At 38.3% G+C, this 13,712-nt stretch overlaps 1 protein-coding gene across 7 annotated transcripts in view; it reads right to left on the reverse strand.

Moving 5' to 3' along the window:
- ROR2 (ROR family WNT receptor 2) overlaps positions 1 to 13,712 on the reverse strand; it is a 142,273-nt gene that overhangs the window by 5,061 nt on the left and 123,500 nt on the right. For 4 of the 7 annotated variants that reach the window (XM_015849387.3, XM_085528630.1, XM_085528631.1 and 1 more), the window contains 3 exons: positions 8,230 to 8,357; positions 2,808 to 3,122; positions 857 to 1,102 (listed from right to left, as the gene is read on the reverse strand). In XM_015849387.3, coding sequence (XP_015704873.1) covers positions 857 to 1,102; positions 2,808 to 3,122; positions 8,230 to 8,357 — 689 coding nt within the window. Of the gene's footprint in view, positions 1 to 856; positions 1,103 to 1,374; positions 1,614 to 2,807; positions 3,123 to 8,229; positions 8,358 to 13,712 lie in introns of those variants that run through there. The other 3 variants (XR_014939307.1, XM_085528634.1, XM_085528632.1) reach the window with 3 other exon arrangements.

Consider the following 13,712-nt stretch of genomic DNA (forward strand, 5'->3'; position numbering starts at 1 on the left):
TCTTCATCAGAGTATATAAAGCAGTAACCTGAACATGATAAATTAGGGCACACCACCACATCTGGCCTTCTCATTTCACTTCAGGCATCTGAACAGCTTTTCATACACTTTCTACCTTCACTAGTACTGCTACTGCCCAGAATAAAGAAAATATCAACTCTCACTGGCAGAGGTATTGTTTCTCCTCGACTTAAGAGAACAAAAGTGCTTCTATCACTTTTAAGCTATTTCAAGCTATCAATACATATAAGTCTGTAACAACAACAATTTTATGGCTTCCATGGTTTATTTGTTCCCACAGTAGGCAAGATTTTCTTCCTAGAGAAGCACAGTAATAAATTGCTTTGCTACATCTAAATACTGTTACTACTTCAACAGATCTAGAATGAAGTCTGCACCAACACAAGGAAGTAATCAGGACTATGTTGAGCCGTGAGAGGCTGCTTTTCATTTTTGCCATCAGTTGTGCAGATAGTGCAAGACACTTCTGATAAAATCATATGTTTTATGACATCTCCTCTTCTGTGCTTCACACAGCTTCATCAAAACCAAGCAGTGTTATACCTCCCTCTACAGGATCTTAAAATCCTTGTTTACTGCAAAATGTAATACAGAAAAAAAGCTAATACCACTGAGTAACACGAGCAAAACAAACTTATATAGGTGATGTTCATCATCTAGCAAGAAAACATTAAATGTTTTCATAAAACATAAAACAAAACAATAGTGTCAGATTAAAGCAAGTGAAACACTTGAGAGATTAACTTGTTAAGTGAATTGCACTTGTAAAACATGGACAATTAAAAATTACACAGGTTTCAGGACAGTAATAGTCAAAAAAAGAAAGAATACATACTACAAGAAGGTATGTCACACAGTTCCATGCGTACGTTTTTATTCTTTGTAAAACACCAAGGCCCATCCATCTGACCCCCAGGATTCCGGCAATACGCATGTCCTCCACCCAGCTCTGGAAACTGTGTGCTTGTTAGGTCGTGGTTGTGGGGACTCTGGGAGTCCCAGTGCTGACAAATGTGGCCAGATTTGGTGACGCTGACTGTTCCTCTGTAGTCTGCACCGGAACCATTGTAGCACTGATGATCTGTTAGAAAGGGTTTGGCAAAAGGTTACAAATAACAAAATAATCAGGGGTCAGCAAATCCATAACAGCTGCAATGTGTAGATCATGTATTTTTATTTTTAAAAAGTACTTCAAGTATTTTTAAGTATTTAAATTTAGGTCCTTTTAAGATTTAAACCAAAGCTTTTTTTTTTTTAAAGTTTCAATTCTGTGGCCCTCTGTACTGTTTCACAACCACCTATATCTGAATTCTGCCTTCCAGTCTATCAACCTATGGCAACAAACATCAATACCTGGTACTTCTGAATGTGAACTGGTATCAAGCAGACATTAAACACAGGACAAGATGCACTGAACTGGAGATACGAGTTTAAATTCACGAAAAGTCTTCTGATGCTAACAGTGAAAACTTCATACTACTTTTATTTCTCATAATCTTCCAATTTTCTCACACTGATGACTTCCAGGAGAAATTTGCTGCATTTTCTGTTGCCTTGTCAGTTTTTCTTTCTCTTTCTTTCTTTCTTACTTTTTTTTCTTTTCTTTTCTTTCCTTTTTTTTTTTTTTTTTCCTTCCTTTAGAAAAAAAGAGACCTAAGCTTTTGTTCTATTTCTTATCTGCTAATGTATCTTTATTCTCTCCCTTATGCTGCTACTCTCTTTTCCTCCTTTTGATTACTTGTTTCTCATGTTTGGCATCTGAACTGAAACATGCATTTTTCAGTATGCTTGCAACACTGCCTTCATCATTTATCCGAGTCTCCTTCCTTAGTCCTTAGGAATCCAATTCTCACAAAGCTGCTGTTTCCCATTACCTAAAAATCAAGGGCATATGCACTGCGGCTCTTCCACCAGAGGGAGCAGCAATGACACCAAGAGTCAGAGACATCTATACTTTCAAATCTTTTTCTTAACTGGATTTCTAATTACTGTTTTTATTTCCATTTCTTTTGCCTGATTTGGTTTTCCCATCAATTTCTGAGTTAATATTCCTTCTCAGCTACACAAGGCAATTGCCTCCCAAGAACACAGCAAGTATGGCTACTGTTATGCCATTACCTCTGCTCAGATAATTGGTATTCAGAATAACAGTACTTAGCTCTTTAGGCATCTTTAGTATCTAAGAGCTTCCCTGTTTAACATCTTACGAGAATTGTGATTAATTGCTAGGAAATGGAGTAGGCAGAAAAACTGTCATCACATAACAATTGGCAACTGAACAACCCTTCTACTCCTAGATGCAAATACAAATCAAATGAAGTGAGATTAACGTTTTCCACCATCCTGTGTGGGTGAACAAAGACAGCTACACTCCAAGATTGATTTAAAGAATTAGCACTCTTGTGGATTTTTTCACAGATAGAATGAACATTAAAAGTTTAATTTCTTAACAGACTTCTTGAGTTAAGCTCCTACAGCCTACTTAGATTTTATCAACATGTAAATAAAGCTCACATATAGCAGCATGGGAGGATTTATTCAGAAAGTTAAGAACTAAGTGAGCACTGAGGGACAGATCATGGGAAGGAAAGGTGCACTGATTTCCTTAGCATAGCTGATTAAAACTTGTGTCAATATGGAGTTTCATAGCCAAGCATAGTTGATATAATCCTTTCCAGTGCAAAGCACCATCCTTTCAGCTTCCTTACCACATTAAATGTACCTAGAACAGAGCAAGACTATGGTCAATATCAACACAATATAAAGTACATAGCACACTTGCTTACATCGGCTGAGTCTCTCCACAGGGATCCCAATCCTTATGCAGTTGGCAGCTTCCAAGGTGTCAGGTCGTGGGAGATCCTCACACTTAGGCAACTGCAGCTGCATCAAGATGAGGGGGTTTGATCTAGCAATGTTGTACTCCTGTTTACACAGATCGTTTTCTAGAACTTCACACTCATCCCGGCACAATTCCCGTGGTTTCGGTGTCCGGGATCGCTCATCGCACAAAGGAAACACAAAGTGGCAGAAGGATGGTATTGCAAACTGTGAACACTGGTCAGACAAATGCGTAGAAGTGCCAATCATTGTAAATGCAGCTGGAAAGGAATAAAGGTGCTGTTTAAGCATTAATTCACAATACATATGTGAAACAACATAATTTTTACATTGTTTGCCTTTTACAGCTTTCACCTTCTCATGATAAGAGAGAAAGCCTACCAAGCAGCAAGGAAAGAAACAAGGTCTTTTCTACTGCAAAGGACAGCTGGCAAATGCAAAAAGCAAACTCTCTGACATCTGCACATTTCTTGCAGAACCTCAGTTCTTAGGAAGTCACCCATGTGACTACTTTTGAGTAAACTGTTGACATTTTATTAATCTTAACTTGAAAGGATAAATATCTAAGGCAGGAAACAACTGCCAGAATGCTGACCTATGTTCCCAAAGTTTCTAGTTGGATAAAATTTGAATGAGGATAACTTAGCTTCATCCTCCTATAGATGTTTTGATCAATAATTAAGCATTTTTTAAGCCTTGAAAGGCTTGGTATTTGGAGAGATGTTGCCCTTAGTAGATAAGGGAAGCCAAACACATAACAGTAATCAATGTCAGCATGCTCATCATAGTTCACATTAAGATGTGTTTTATGTTGGTTAAGACCTTGACCTTCCCCTTCTGCTCTCACTGTCTAAACAATAATGTTAATCCGGGAGTTTTCCTGCATGTTTTTTTAAAACAGACAAGTGAACACATGCATTATGTATCTGTCTAAAAATCAAACTCTAAATACAAGAGTATTCATTCTCACACTGGAAAATATAACTTGCAAGTGAGGTTTGCTAGACTGTACATCTGCCAGTGCACACTGTAAAGAAAATCTGTCATAATTTGCAGCAGTATTAGAAACAAATTCTCAGCAGTATTGAACATCTCCCCATCCAAGCCTTCTATACTGTTGTCATGTTTCTGAACATACTATGTGGGAAAGATGTAGCCAGCATCTGAATGAAATATGCGGGAAATATGTGGAAAAATTAAAGCAGCTAAGGGGTTTGATTTTAAGTCAAATAGACATGAAGCAGCATGGCAAAGACATTGCTAGTTACACATATCCACAGGTTAGGGTTCAGGTCCATACACTTTTTTTCTCACATAACTACATAGCTGGGATCAAGCAGAAGTATAGGCAGGCAGTAGAAATATCATGAACATATTTTAAACAACAGCACAGCAGGGAAATAAAAATCCATTATGAAAATTCCCCATTGACTACATCCATAACTTTTTAATGAGGTCTTAGTGTCAGACAGTAGGTGTCACCATTACCCAGTCACAATCTTCCCAGAGTGGTGGATGGTGCTGAGTACAAAGAGCTTCCACCAAAAACCTTAAAAGTGTAGAAAAAAGTACAAGCAGATTCTAAGGAGAAGTTGTCAAAATATCCTGGAATTTAACGCTAAGAACATTAACACTGAAACACTTATTTTACATTTAAGAAGAGTTACGGACAAAAAAGCGTACTGTGAAATCCTCAGCATTTATTTTATAAATAAAGTATTTGGTATGTCCTTCAGATGTATGTAATTTTTAATATAATTTTTCTCATAAGGAAGGTTTGCACCAGGAATACTCCTCACGTCCTACACCTCCTCAGGTTCCCAGTCCTCAGCCTTCAAAATCCATCCAATCAGTGGTACTAGGGAACTACCAACCAGATCACAAGTGTCCATGCCATGCAATCCAGAAACAAAGATCAATAATTATTTTCTGGAAGACATCATGATTTAATACTTTTTAAAATTTGTTTTAGTAGGACATCATAAAAAAGCACACAGAGTTACAAATCTAATCATTTCAGATAAGTGAAGATTTTCCAGTTACTGAAAAATGTTCAGTCAAGATGACTGAGGAAAAAATGGTATCAGTACTATGAATTAATTAATTATTGAATGGTATGACAGGCCAGAATTGAAATAGAATACAAGAAAAAAGAGAGGGAAATGAGTTATAAAATCATAAGGAGAGGTCAAAACCTGGATTTCCACAGCCCCAGTATTTGATCACCATATCCTAGAAAAAAAATGGATATGGACTTCTGGCTTGAAAATAAACCTTTAAAGTAATGTCTAACTTTAAAAAGTAATATCTTTAAGGAGATAGAGCTGACAAGTCAAGCTTTCTTTTCTTTTCTTTTTTCTTTTCTTTTCTTTTCTTTTCTTTTCTTTTCTTTTCTTTTCTTTTCTTTTCTTTTCTTTTCTTTTCTTTTCTTTTCTTTTCTTTTCCTTCTTTCTTTCTCTCTTTCTTTCTTTCTTTCTTTCTTTCTTTCTTTCTTTCTTTCTTTCTTTCTTTCTTTCTTTCTTTCTTTCTTTCTTTCTTTCTTTCTTTCTTTCTTTCTTTCTTTCTTTCTTTCTTTCTTTCTTTCTTTCTTTCTTTCTTTCTTTCTTTCTTTCTTTCTTTCTTTCTTCCCCCCCCCAACTAATTGTGTTTAAATTCCAGATTCAATTTGATAGGCAAATCTGGCCAGATCATAAAATATTAAAATGGCCTGGGTTGAAAAAGACCACAAAGATCATCTAGTTTCAACCCTCCTGCTATGTGCAGGTCCGCCAACCACCAGACCGGGCTGCCCAGAGCCACATCCAGCCTGGCCTTGAATGCCTCCAGGGATGGGGCATCCACAGCCTCCTTGGGCAACCTGTTCCAGTGCGTCACCACCCTCTGTGTGAAAAATTCTTCCTAATATCCAACCTAAACCTCCTCTATCATAGTTTAAATCCATTCCCCCTTGTTCTATCACTATCCACCCTCATAAACAGCCATTACCCCTCCTGTAATGGCCACAATGAGGCCTCCATGGAGCCTTCTCAAAGCCAAACAAGCCAAGTTCCCTCAACCTCCTTTCCTCATAGGAGAGGTGCTCCAGCCCTCTGATCATCTTAGTGGCCCAACTCTGGACCTGTTCCAAGAGCTCCACATCCTCCCTGTACTGCGGGCCACAGGCCTGGACACAGAACTGCAGATGGGGCCTCACAAGAGCTGAGTAGAGGGGGACAATCACCTCCCCTTCCCTGCTGGCCACCCCTTTTTTAATGCTGCCCAGGATACAGTTGGCCTTTGGTGCTGCAAGCACACACTGCTGGCTCATGTCCAGCTTCTCATCTACCCCCAAGTCCTTCTCTGCAGGGTAGCTCTCAAGGAGGTCTTCCCCCAGTTTGTATAAATACCTGGGATTGCCCTGACCCAAGTGCAGCACCCTGTGCTTGGCCTTATTGAATCTCATCAGGTTTTCATGGCCCACTTCTCCAGACCTGCCCAGGTACCTCTGGATGGCTTCCCTTCCTTTCAGTGTATTGACTGCACCACTCAGCTTGCTGTCATCCACAAACTTGCTGAGGGTGCACTTGATGCCACTGTCTATGTCACTGATGAAGATGTTAAAGAACACTGGTTGCAAGACTGATCCCTTAGGGACACAACTTGAGACTGGTGTCCACCCGGACACAGAACCATTAATCACAACCCTTTGGCTTTGTCCAGCCAACCAGTTTCTAATCCATTAAACAGTCCATCCTTAAAATCCATGCCTCACCAATTTAGAGAGAAGGATGTCAAAGGCTTTGCAGAGGTCCAGGTAGATGACATCCACTGAAGTTCCCCCGTCCACTGAAGCCATCACTCTATCATAGAAGGCCACCAGACTGGTCAGGCAAGATTTGCCCTTGGTGAAGCCACGCTCACTGTCTGTCTCAAATCACCTCTTTGTCTTGTATGTGCCTTACCATAGCTTCTACAAGGATCTGCTCCCTGATCTTCACACAGAGTTGAGACTCACATGCCTCTAGTTCCCCAGGTCTTCCTTTCTCCCTTTCTTAAAAACAGGAATAATGTTTTCCTTTTTCCAGTCACTGGGGACTTCACCAAACAGCCATGATTCTTCAAATATGGTGGAAAGAAGCTCAGCAACCACATCAAACATCTCTATCAGAACTCTATGATGGATATCTTCCAGCCCCATGGACTTATACAAGTTCAGTTTCACGAGGAGAACTCAGACTTGTTCCACTGTTACTGTGGGACAGAAGCCACTCCCCACACCTCCACGTAGAGGCTCAGGGTCCTGGCAGACATGGGAAGCCTGACCAGCTGTGAAGACTGAGACAAAGCACTCACTGAGTACCTCATGTTTTTCTATGTCTGAGGAAGACAGCTCCCTATTACCTTTCATCAGATGGGGGAACACTCTCCTTGGCTTGTCTCCTCCTGCCTACGTACCTGCAGAACTGCATCTTGTTATCTTTCACATCCCTCACCAAGTTCAACTCTATATGCACTTTGCTTTTCTAATCCTATCTCTGCACACATGAACAACAGCCCTGTATTCCTCCCAGGCTACACAACACTGCTTCCACTTCCTGTACATTTCCCTCTTTTCACTCAGTTTAATCTGCAGGTCCTTGCACATCCACAGCCGTTACTTGTGTCCCCTGCTCGAATTCTTCTGCTGGGGGATGGGGAGCCATTGAGCAGATAGGCTTCTGCTGGACTGTGTTAATTCTCCATAAATAAGCATTTTGCTCTATTCCATGAACTCATTTCCTTGCTCTGCTCATGTCTGTCAGAATCACAGCCGATCAGAATCACAGTTATCAGTCTGATGGCTGAAGGTTCAATGAAGAAAACTCATGTTGATATACAGCTCATTTGTTTTGTAAACAAATTTCTGAGTGTGAACCGAAATGACCAGAGGAAGAAGTCAGCAGAGGCAGAGCACAAGAAGGTCAGATCTTGTTTTATATAAAGCAGTGTGAAATACGGACTCTCCTGAGATTATGCAAAGGAGAGGTAACTGAAGGGAAAAGCCACCACATAGAAAATAATTTTCTCTTACATCCAGAAGGCATTTTATTTTTTTTTTAAATCTTACACTAGAATCTGTCAAGCAGAAAGCTCCAGTATAAACTATAATTTGTTAAAAAGTCAATGTCCTATTACTTTACTTGAGGACATGGAAAGAGCTTTTATACAATAGTAGATACTCACCTTTCTTGCTCCAAGTTTTACTAACAGCAGAAGTGGGAAAATGGGTCATCTACTTCAAGCCTTAATATCTTAGTCATTGACTTACAAAAATGAAAAGGATGACAAAAGTGCTTGTATCGATATTGGACTGGTTTTCTGTCCTGCTACAGAGATGTATAAGCTTACCAGTAATTCGATTTTCAATTTCCCCTTGCATCTGTAGGGAGTCCACATAAATGGTCCTGTTTCCAATGATTCGTGCACATGCAATTCCCCTATATGGCTGACAGAAACCATCTTCATGGTAATCTTCTCTGCAAAAGACAGGTTAGGAACATATAAACAGATATTTAGGAATGCATAAGGCAATAGTTTTTTACAAAATATTTTCTTATAAAAGAAGAGAACCCCAGAAGATTATAAATTTGAAACTGTTCAGCTCCCAAAATGAAGCTTTCTCCTCCACTGCTGTCTGCGCTATCTCAGAAGTATTAATGAGGCACCTTGTAAAAAGACAAAAGTAAAACAAAAACTGATTAATTTAAACATCATATACTGATAGCAATGGAGTTTGAAGGTGAGTCTACTAAAACACTGCTAGACAGAGACAGCAAAACAGATGTTTTTTTACGCGTCCCCATGTAACCATGGCAAACTGTTTTTTCTCTTTTCTTACCCTCCCTTTCTTCTTTCCTATAGCAGTGAACAGCAGAAGAGACCCTGCCAAACTTTATTTAAAGTAAGGAAAAAATCTGAACTCTGAGTTAGGTAAACAGAATGAAAAGTAATCAAGGTTTTAACCTATTTTCCTCTTCTCTCTGGACAGAATCAATGCCAAATTCCTCTTCCTACATATAATTTAATTCAATTGAGTTAGTGTGTAAGCCAAGTTCAACTCCTTACATCATCATAAATACTCTGGCATAAAAGAACTAGCTCAAAGCCCTGGTGTTCAACACAGCATCCTCAAAGCCCAAGTAAATAATACAGAACTGATGTGTAGATCATAATGGTTTGAGTACTGCAAAGGGAGCCTTGTGAGGGAACTCTCAGAGTGATTCTTCACAACACCATGCATTTCCTCTGGTACAGCGCAGACAATATGCTAGGATTCACTAGCTTGAGTGTTTCCTATCACTCATCACATGATGCAGTGAAAAAGCATAAAACTTGATCTAGAAAATCATCAATTCTAGGACACCCACAATCTTTCCAAAGAGTCAGTTCAAACACCTGAGGTACTCCTCTAATACCAGCAATATCTGAAGTATTACTTCAATACTCTTCTGCATTTTGTACATTATATAAAATATCTTCAGATATTATGTGTTTTGGTTACACATATTTCCATTTCTCTTACAAATATCTTCATCCTTCCTCCTCAGCATGTCGCATGAACAGAGCAAGATATTGTGTAAAACCACATGACTTCAGCTGGGCCATATCATCACTATAATCTCCTGTCCAAGAACAGCTAGTCATGATAAGCACATCATCCAACACCTACCCAGTGCTGAGTGTAGCTATTAGTTTGGGTATCTTATTTTGTTTTAGAATCTTCATTTGCTTTTTATTTATTTATTTATTTATTTATTTTTCTTTCTCTCTTCACTATGGCTCCCTGGTAAATCTCTTCAGGGAAATGACACCTTTATTTCTTAAGTTATAAAATGTTTGGATGTGGAAGGGTGGGAAGGGCTGTCCACATAGGATAGGCAAAAGCTGGGATCATTACTCAACACCTGAGCAGCAGTTCCCCTTTCCTCCTAGAAAGACAATAAATCCACCATTTATCCATCACAAATGCTGATTTATTATATGAAGTGCCTCATGTAGCTGTCTGTCCCTTAATTCCTACTACAGTAAGATTGCTATTTATTTAAAAAAAAAAATAAAATTGTCTGAAAAAGTTAAAACAAATTCTGCTTCCAGAAAGAGGCAATTTGTATATTACAGTGGATGAAGTAAAGGAGGCATCTTTCAGGATCAATTAATTGTCGTAGTGTAATTCTTTCACACTCATAAAAAAAACCCTCTGATTTTGCAACAACAGCAACATGCCTGAGGGGACAAAAATCTCAAAGCGCTTTCTCTGTGCATGCTTTATGATCCTTGACCATCTCAACAGGAAATAAGCAATTCCCATAATGAGCTGAATGAATATGAAACCCCTATTTAACCTCTTTCTCAAGAATAAATTTATACTGTTACCCTGCAGAACAAAGTCTGCAGTGTACCTGAGTGAAACTGCACCTCACACTTCATCTCTCAGGGAAGGCTTCTCTTACCAGCACAAAAAACAAATAAATTATTTTAAAAAATAATAATAAAAAAAATCTGTAAAAGCTAGCATGGGTTTGGCGACAAAGACAGTATGACCTCTTACTTAGCTCAGTTTATTTATTTCTGTCAAGAACTTCTAAACACAGCTTAGATACTATATATAAACACATATGCTCCCTCCTCTCATGATACAGTTAACTGCTGATTAAACTAAACTGGATATGACCATTACTATGGATGCAAGCAAAAGTAAACAGTAATCTGATGTCATATACTATGCCTGTAGCAGAGCTCTTGCTCTATGTGTATATTAGCCAAGTCAGAGTAGTCAGTGAGTAAAACATGGTCAGCACTACTAAAAAAGGGGAGAAAAATTATGTTAGTCTGAGCAAAATAGTTGATTTTGAGAAAGCTGAAGTAATGACAGAAAACAGTCTCCTTGCAGATTGCTCTATCCCTTTGCAACTTGGCACATGGCAAAGTGTTTGCAGCAAAAAGCAAGGCATAGGAAATTTGATAAAATAGCACAGGGGAAGCAGCATGCTCAGTTCAAACAGGTGGCTTTGGAACCATGTGCTGTTTTGATTTGTGCTCTAAATCATGTGCCAGCAATTGAGCTGCTGATTAGAGCAAGAGTTTAAAGATGCTGAAAATAGGCAGAAATACTGACTCTTCAATTTCCTGCTTCTTGAGCTTTGAAGTTTGCTCTGATCAAGAACCCTGGTTCTTCCTCCTAAAACTCCAACTTCAATTAGGATGAATGCCATACATTAGTTTTCCAGACTCAGAAAGTTATCTCATGCCAGAACAGGGAAGTTTAAAAAAAAATGGTTTTCTGATATAAAGCCAAAGCAGGAAAAACTTCAATTTAGAGGGAAAACAAACAAACAAATAAAAGTGGTATCAGTGTTTTTTTGTTTGTTTTAATGTACAATACAGGGTCTATCTAAGATTAATCTTGCTTAACACATCTGGAAACATAAAGAACAACTGAGCACTGGTAAGTAATCTATGTGTTCCTTATCCCACACATACTGTACCACTCAAAAGCAGTTTGCTTAGAAGGAGAAGCAGAAGAAATCTGTATAAAATGGAAAACTGAAAAGACACACAGTGAAAAAGAATGATGAAGGCTCTGCGGTGCAGCGCCTATCCAGTCTCTTCACGGAGACAGAAACTGACTTCCAGGGATATGTGGGTCTGTAGGAGAGGTATGGAAAGATAGAGATAACTTATGAATGGTTTGAATCCAGGCCTGTTGCTTTTAAGCTGTCAGGAGATGAGACAGATGTTCTGGTGCAGGACATGTTCTCTGCTCAGATGCCCCCGAGGGCCTAAGGTCAGGCTGTAACAAGCAGCATATGGTTAGAAAGAAATGTTATTCAGAACTAATGGCTTTCTTTTCTTATAAAGTGTACTGTGTAACAACTGTACCAGAGGTTATGCAAAGAAGGTGAAGATGTTCTCCAGAAGCACACAGAGAGAAACACAGGGGCACTACATGCATTGCAAAAATTACAGAGCACTGCTACCTTCTTGCAGTAAGCATTACTTTAATTTCAGAGGTGACAAAGAAAGAACACCCAACAAAAGACTGTGGGAGAAAATACCTAGAAAACAAAGAGGCTTTTCTGAATAGAAAGTCTCATATGCTGAAAGAATACATCTGGGTGTAATACACTATATGACATCCATGTAATACAATCTATTGTATGCAACTGCCACAGTCAAGTAGGCCAGAGGGCAAATGAAACAAAAGAAGTCCCAGTAAATAAAAGGCAATTGTGGAAATTCTGTTCAATACTAAGATCATCTTGTGATGCATTTAAGCCTAAAGAGGGTTTTCAGCATGTATTTCATGCTCCTGCAAACACAGTGAGAGCTGACCTAGCACCTTTACTTGAAAATGGAGGGAGTAATTGAATGCATACATCAGCATGATATAGATTCAGAATTAAGACACAAGCAAGCCCAGAGAATTCCCTGTAAGAATGATGGTTAGCACTGAAAATTAAGTAACTAGAAATCAGTTCCGGCACAGGAGCAAGGTGGAGAAGGGGGAACCAAACAGCCTGAAGTAAACAAAATGGTAAAGAAAAATAATTAAAATGGTTGGCTTTGCAATTATTTTAGCGCTGAAAGCTATACTCAAGTAGTTTCCTAAAACTGATTTTTAAGGTGCCATAGAAAAGAGTACAACAAATCTGGTATGTTGTTATTCTGTATGCAGAACTGAAACATTATTTGTTCAAAGAATATTTGTATATAGTAAAAAATACCAATTCATCAATATTTTGATTGCCAACTTCCAAAGTCCACTTTGCAGTTTTGAACCAAGTAAGAAGACAAAGCTCTTGAAGGTTCATGTTAGATAGTCAGATTCAATACATGTAAAAAGAAGTCAGTGTACATTTTTAATAAAGCTTAAAAGTTATTTGGAATTTTATTTCAAGAGTAATTTGTTTCAGTATATTAATAAGCTTAGAAGTTATTTAGAGGGATCTTCATTCAGAGAAATTACAGGGTTTTGCTCAGTTAAAGAGGTAAGTCACACTAATGTGTGGGAAGGGTGTTACAAAGCTCTGAAGCAAAACATGGGGGATTTCTGTTTTCAATACATGTATACAGCAATGGTTTGTTTACACTGCACCTCCAACAGAGAATTGTTAAAATCTGGTACTACAATCCTTGTTATTTGTTCTCTCTACTTTGACATATAACATTTCAAGGGAGGGATCACTTTTCAATGGCTAAAATGAGTACACACGTCACAGCATTCACTACCTCCTACTAATACAGGTTCACACTATAGAGAAGAGAAACATACTATCTTTATCGTATGTAGTCTCATTTCTATAAAACTTTCATTTAGTCAAAAATATAATAAGTCTGTGTTACTATTATTGTAGAAAAACACCTAGTAATTCCAGTTCAGGTTGTTTCTTGAAATTTCTGATGAAAATATAAAAGAAAAGCAATTTTTTAATGCAGTTTCTTGTTTAATCATGAAGAATATTGTTTCTTAAATAGGGTATAAAATTGTTCCTTCTTGTGTACTTCATAATGTATTAAGGAGATCAATGAGAGTTAACACTACTGACATGTGAAACAATATGACTAGGGTATAAATATTTGATAAAGAATGGGATTTATTAAAAGCCATATTGGCTTAATTGTTAATCCATTGAGAAGGATTGGGCTAATGCCAGATGTTCCTGATGTTACTTATAATTTCTTCCGATACAGTATGCATACAGATGAATTGGAGGCTTCACTAAAACTTTCCAAAACACAGGTGTATAGGAAAACCTAAAACAAAACAAAACAACAACAACAACAACAACAACAAAACAACCCAGCACTGACACTGCATGTGCAGGGCTGAG

The sequence above is a fragment of the Coturnix japonica genome, chromosome Z, assembly GCF_054131305.1.
Source record: "Coturnix japonica strain WE chromosome Z, WE-NBRP24, whole genome shotgun sequence".
In the NCBI taxonomy this organism is placed as follows: Eukaryota; Metazoa; Chordata; class Aves; order Galliformes; family Phasianidae; genus Coturnix; species Coturnix japonica.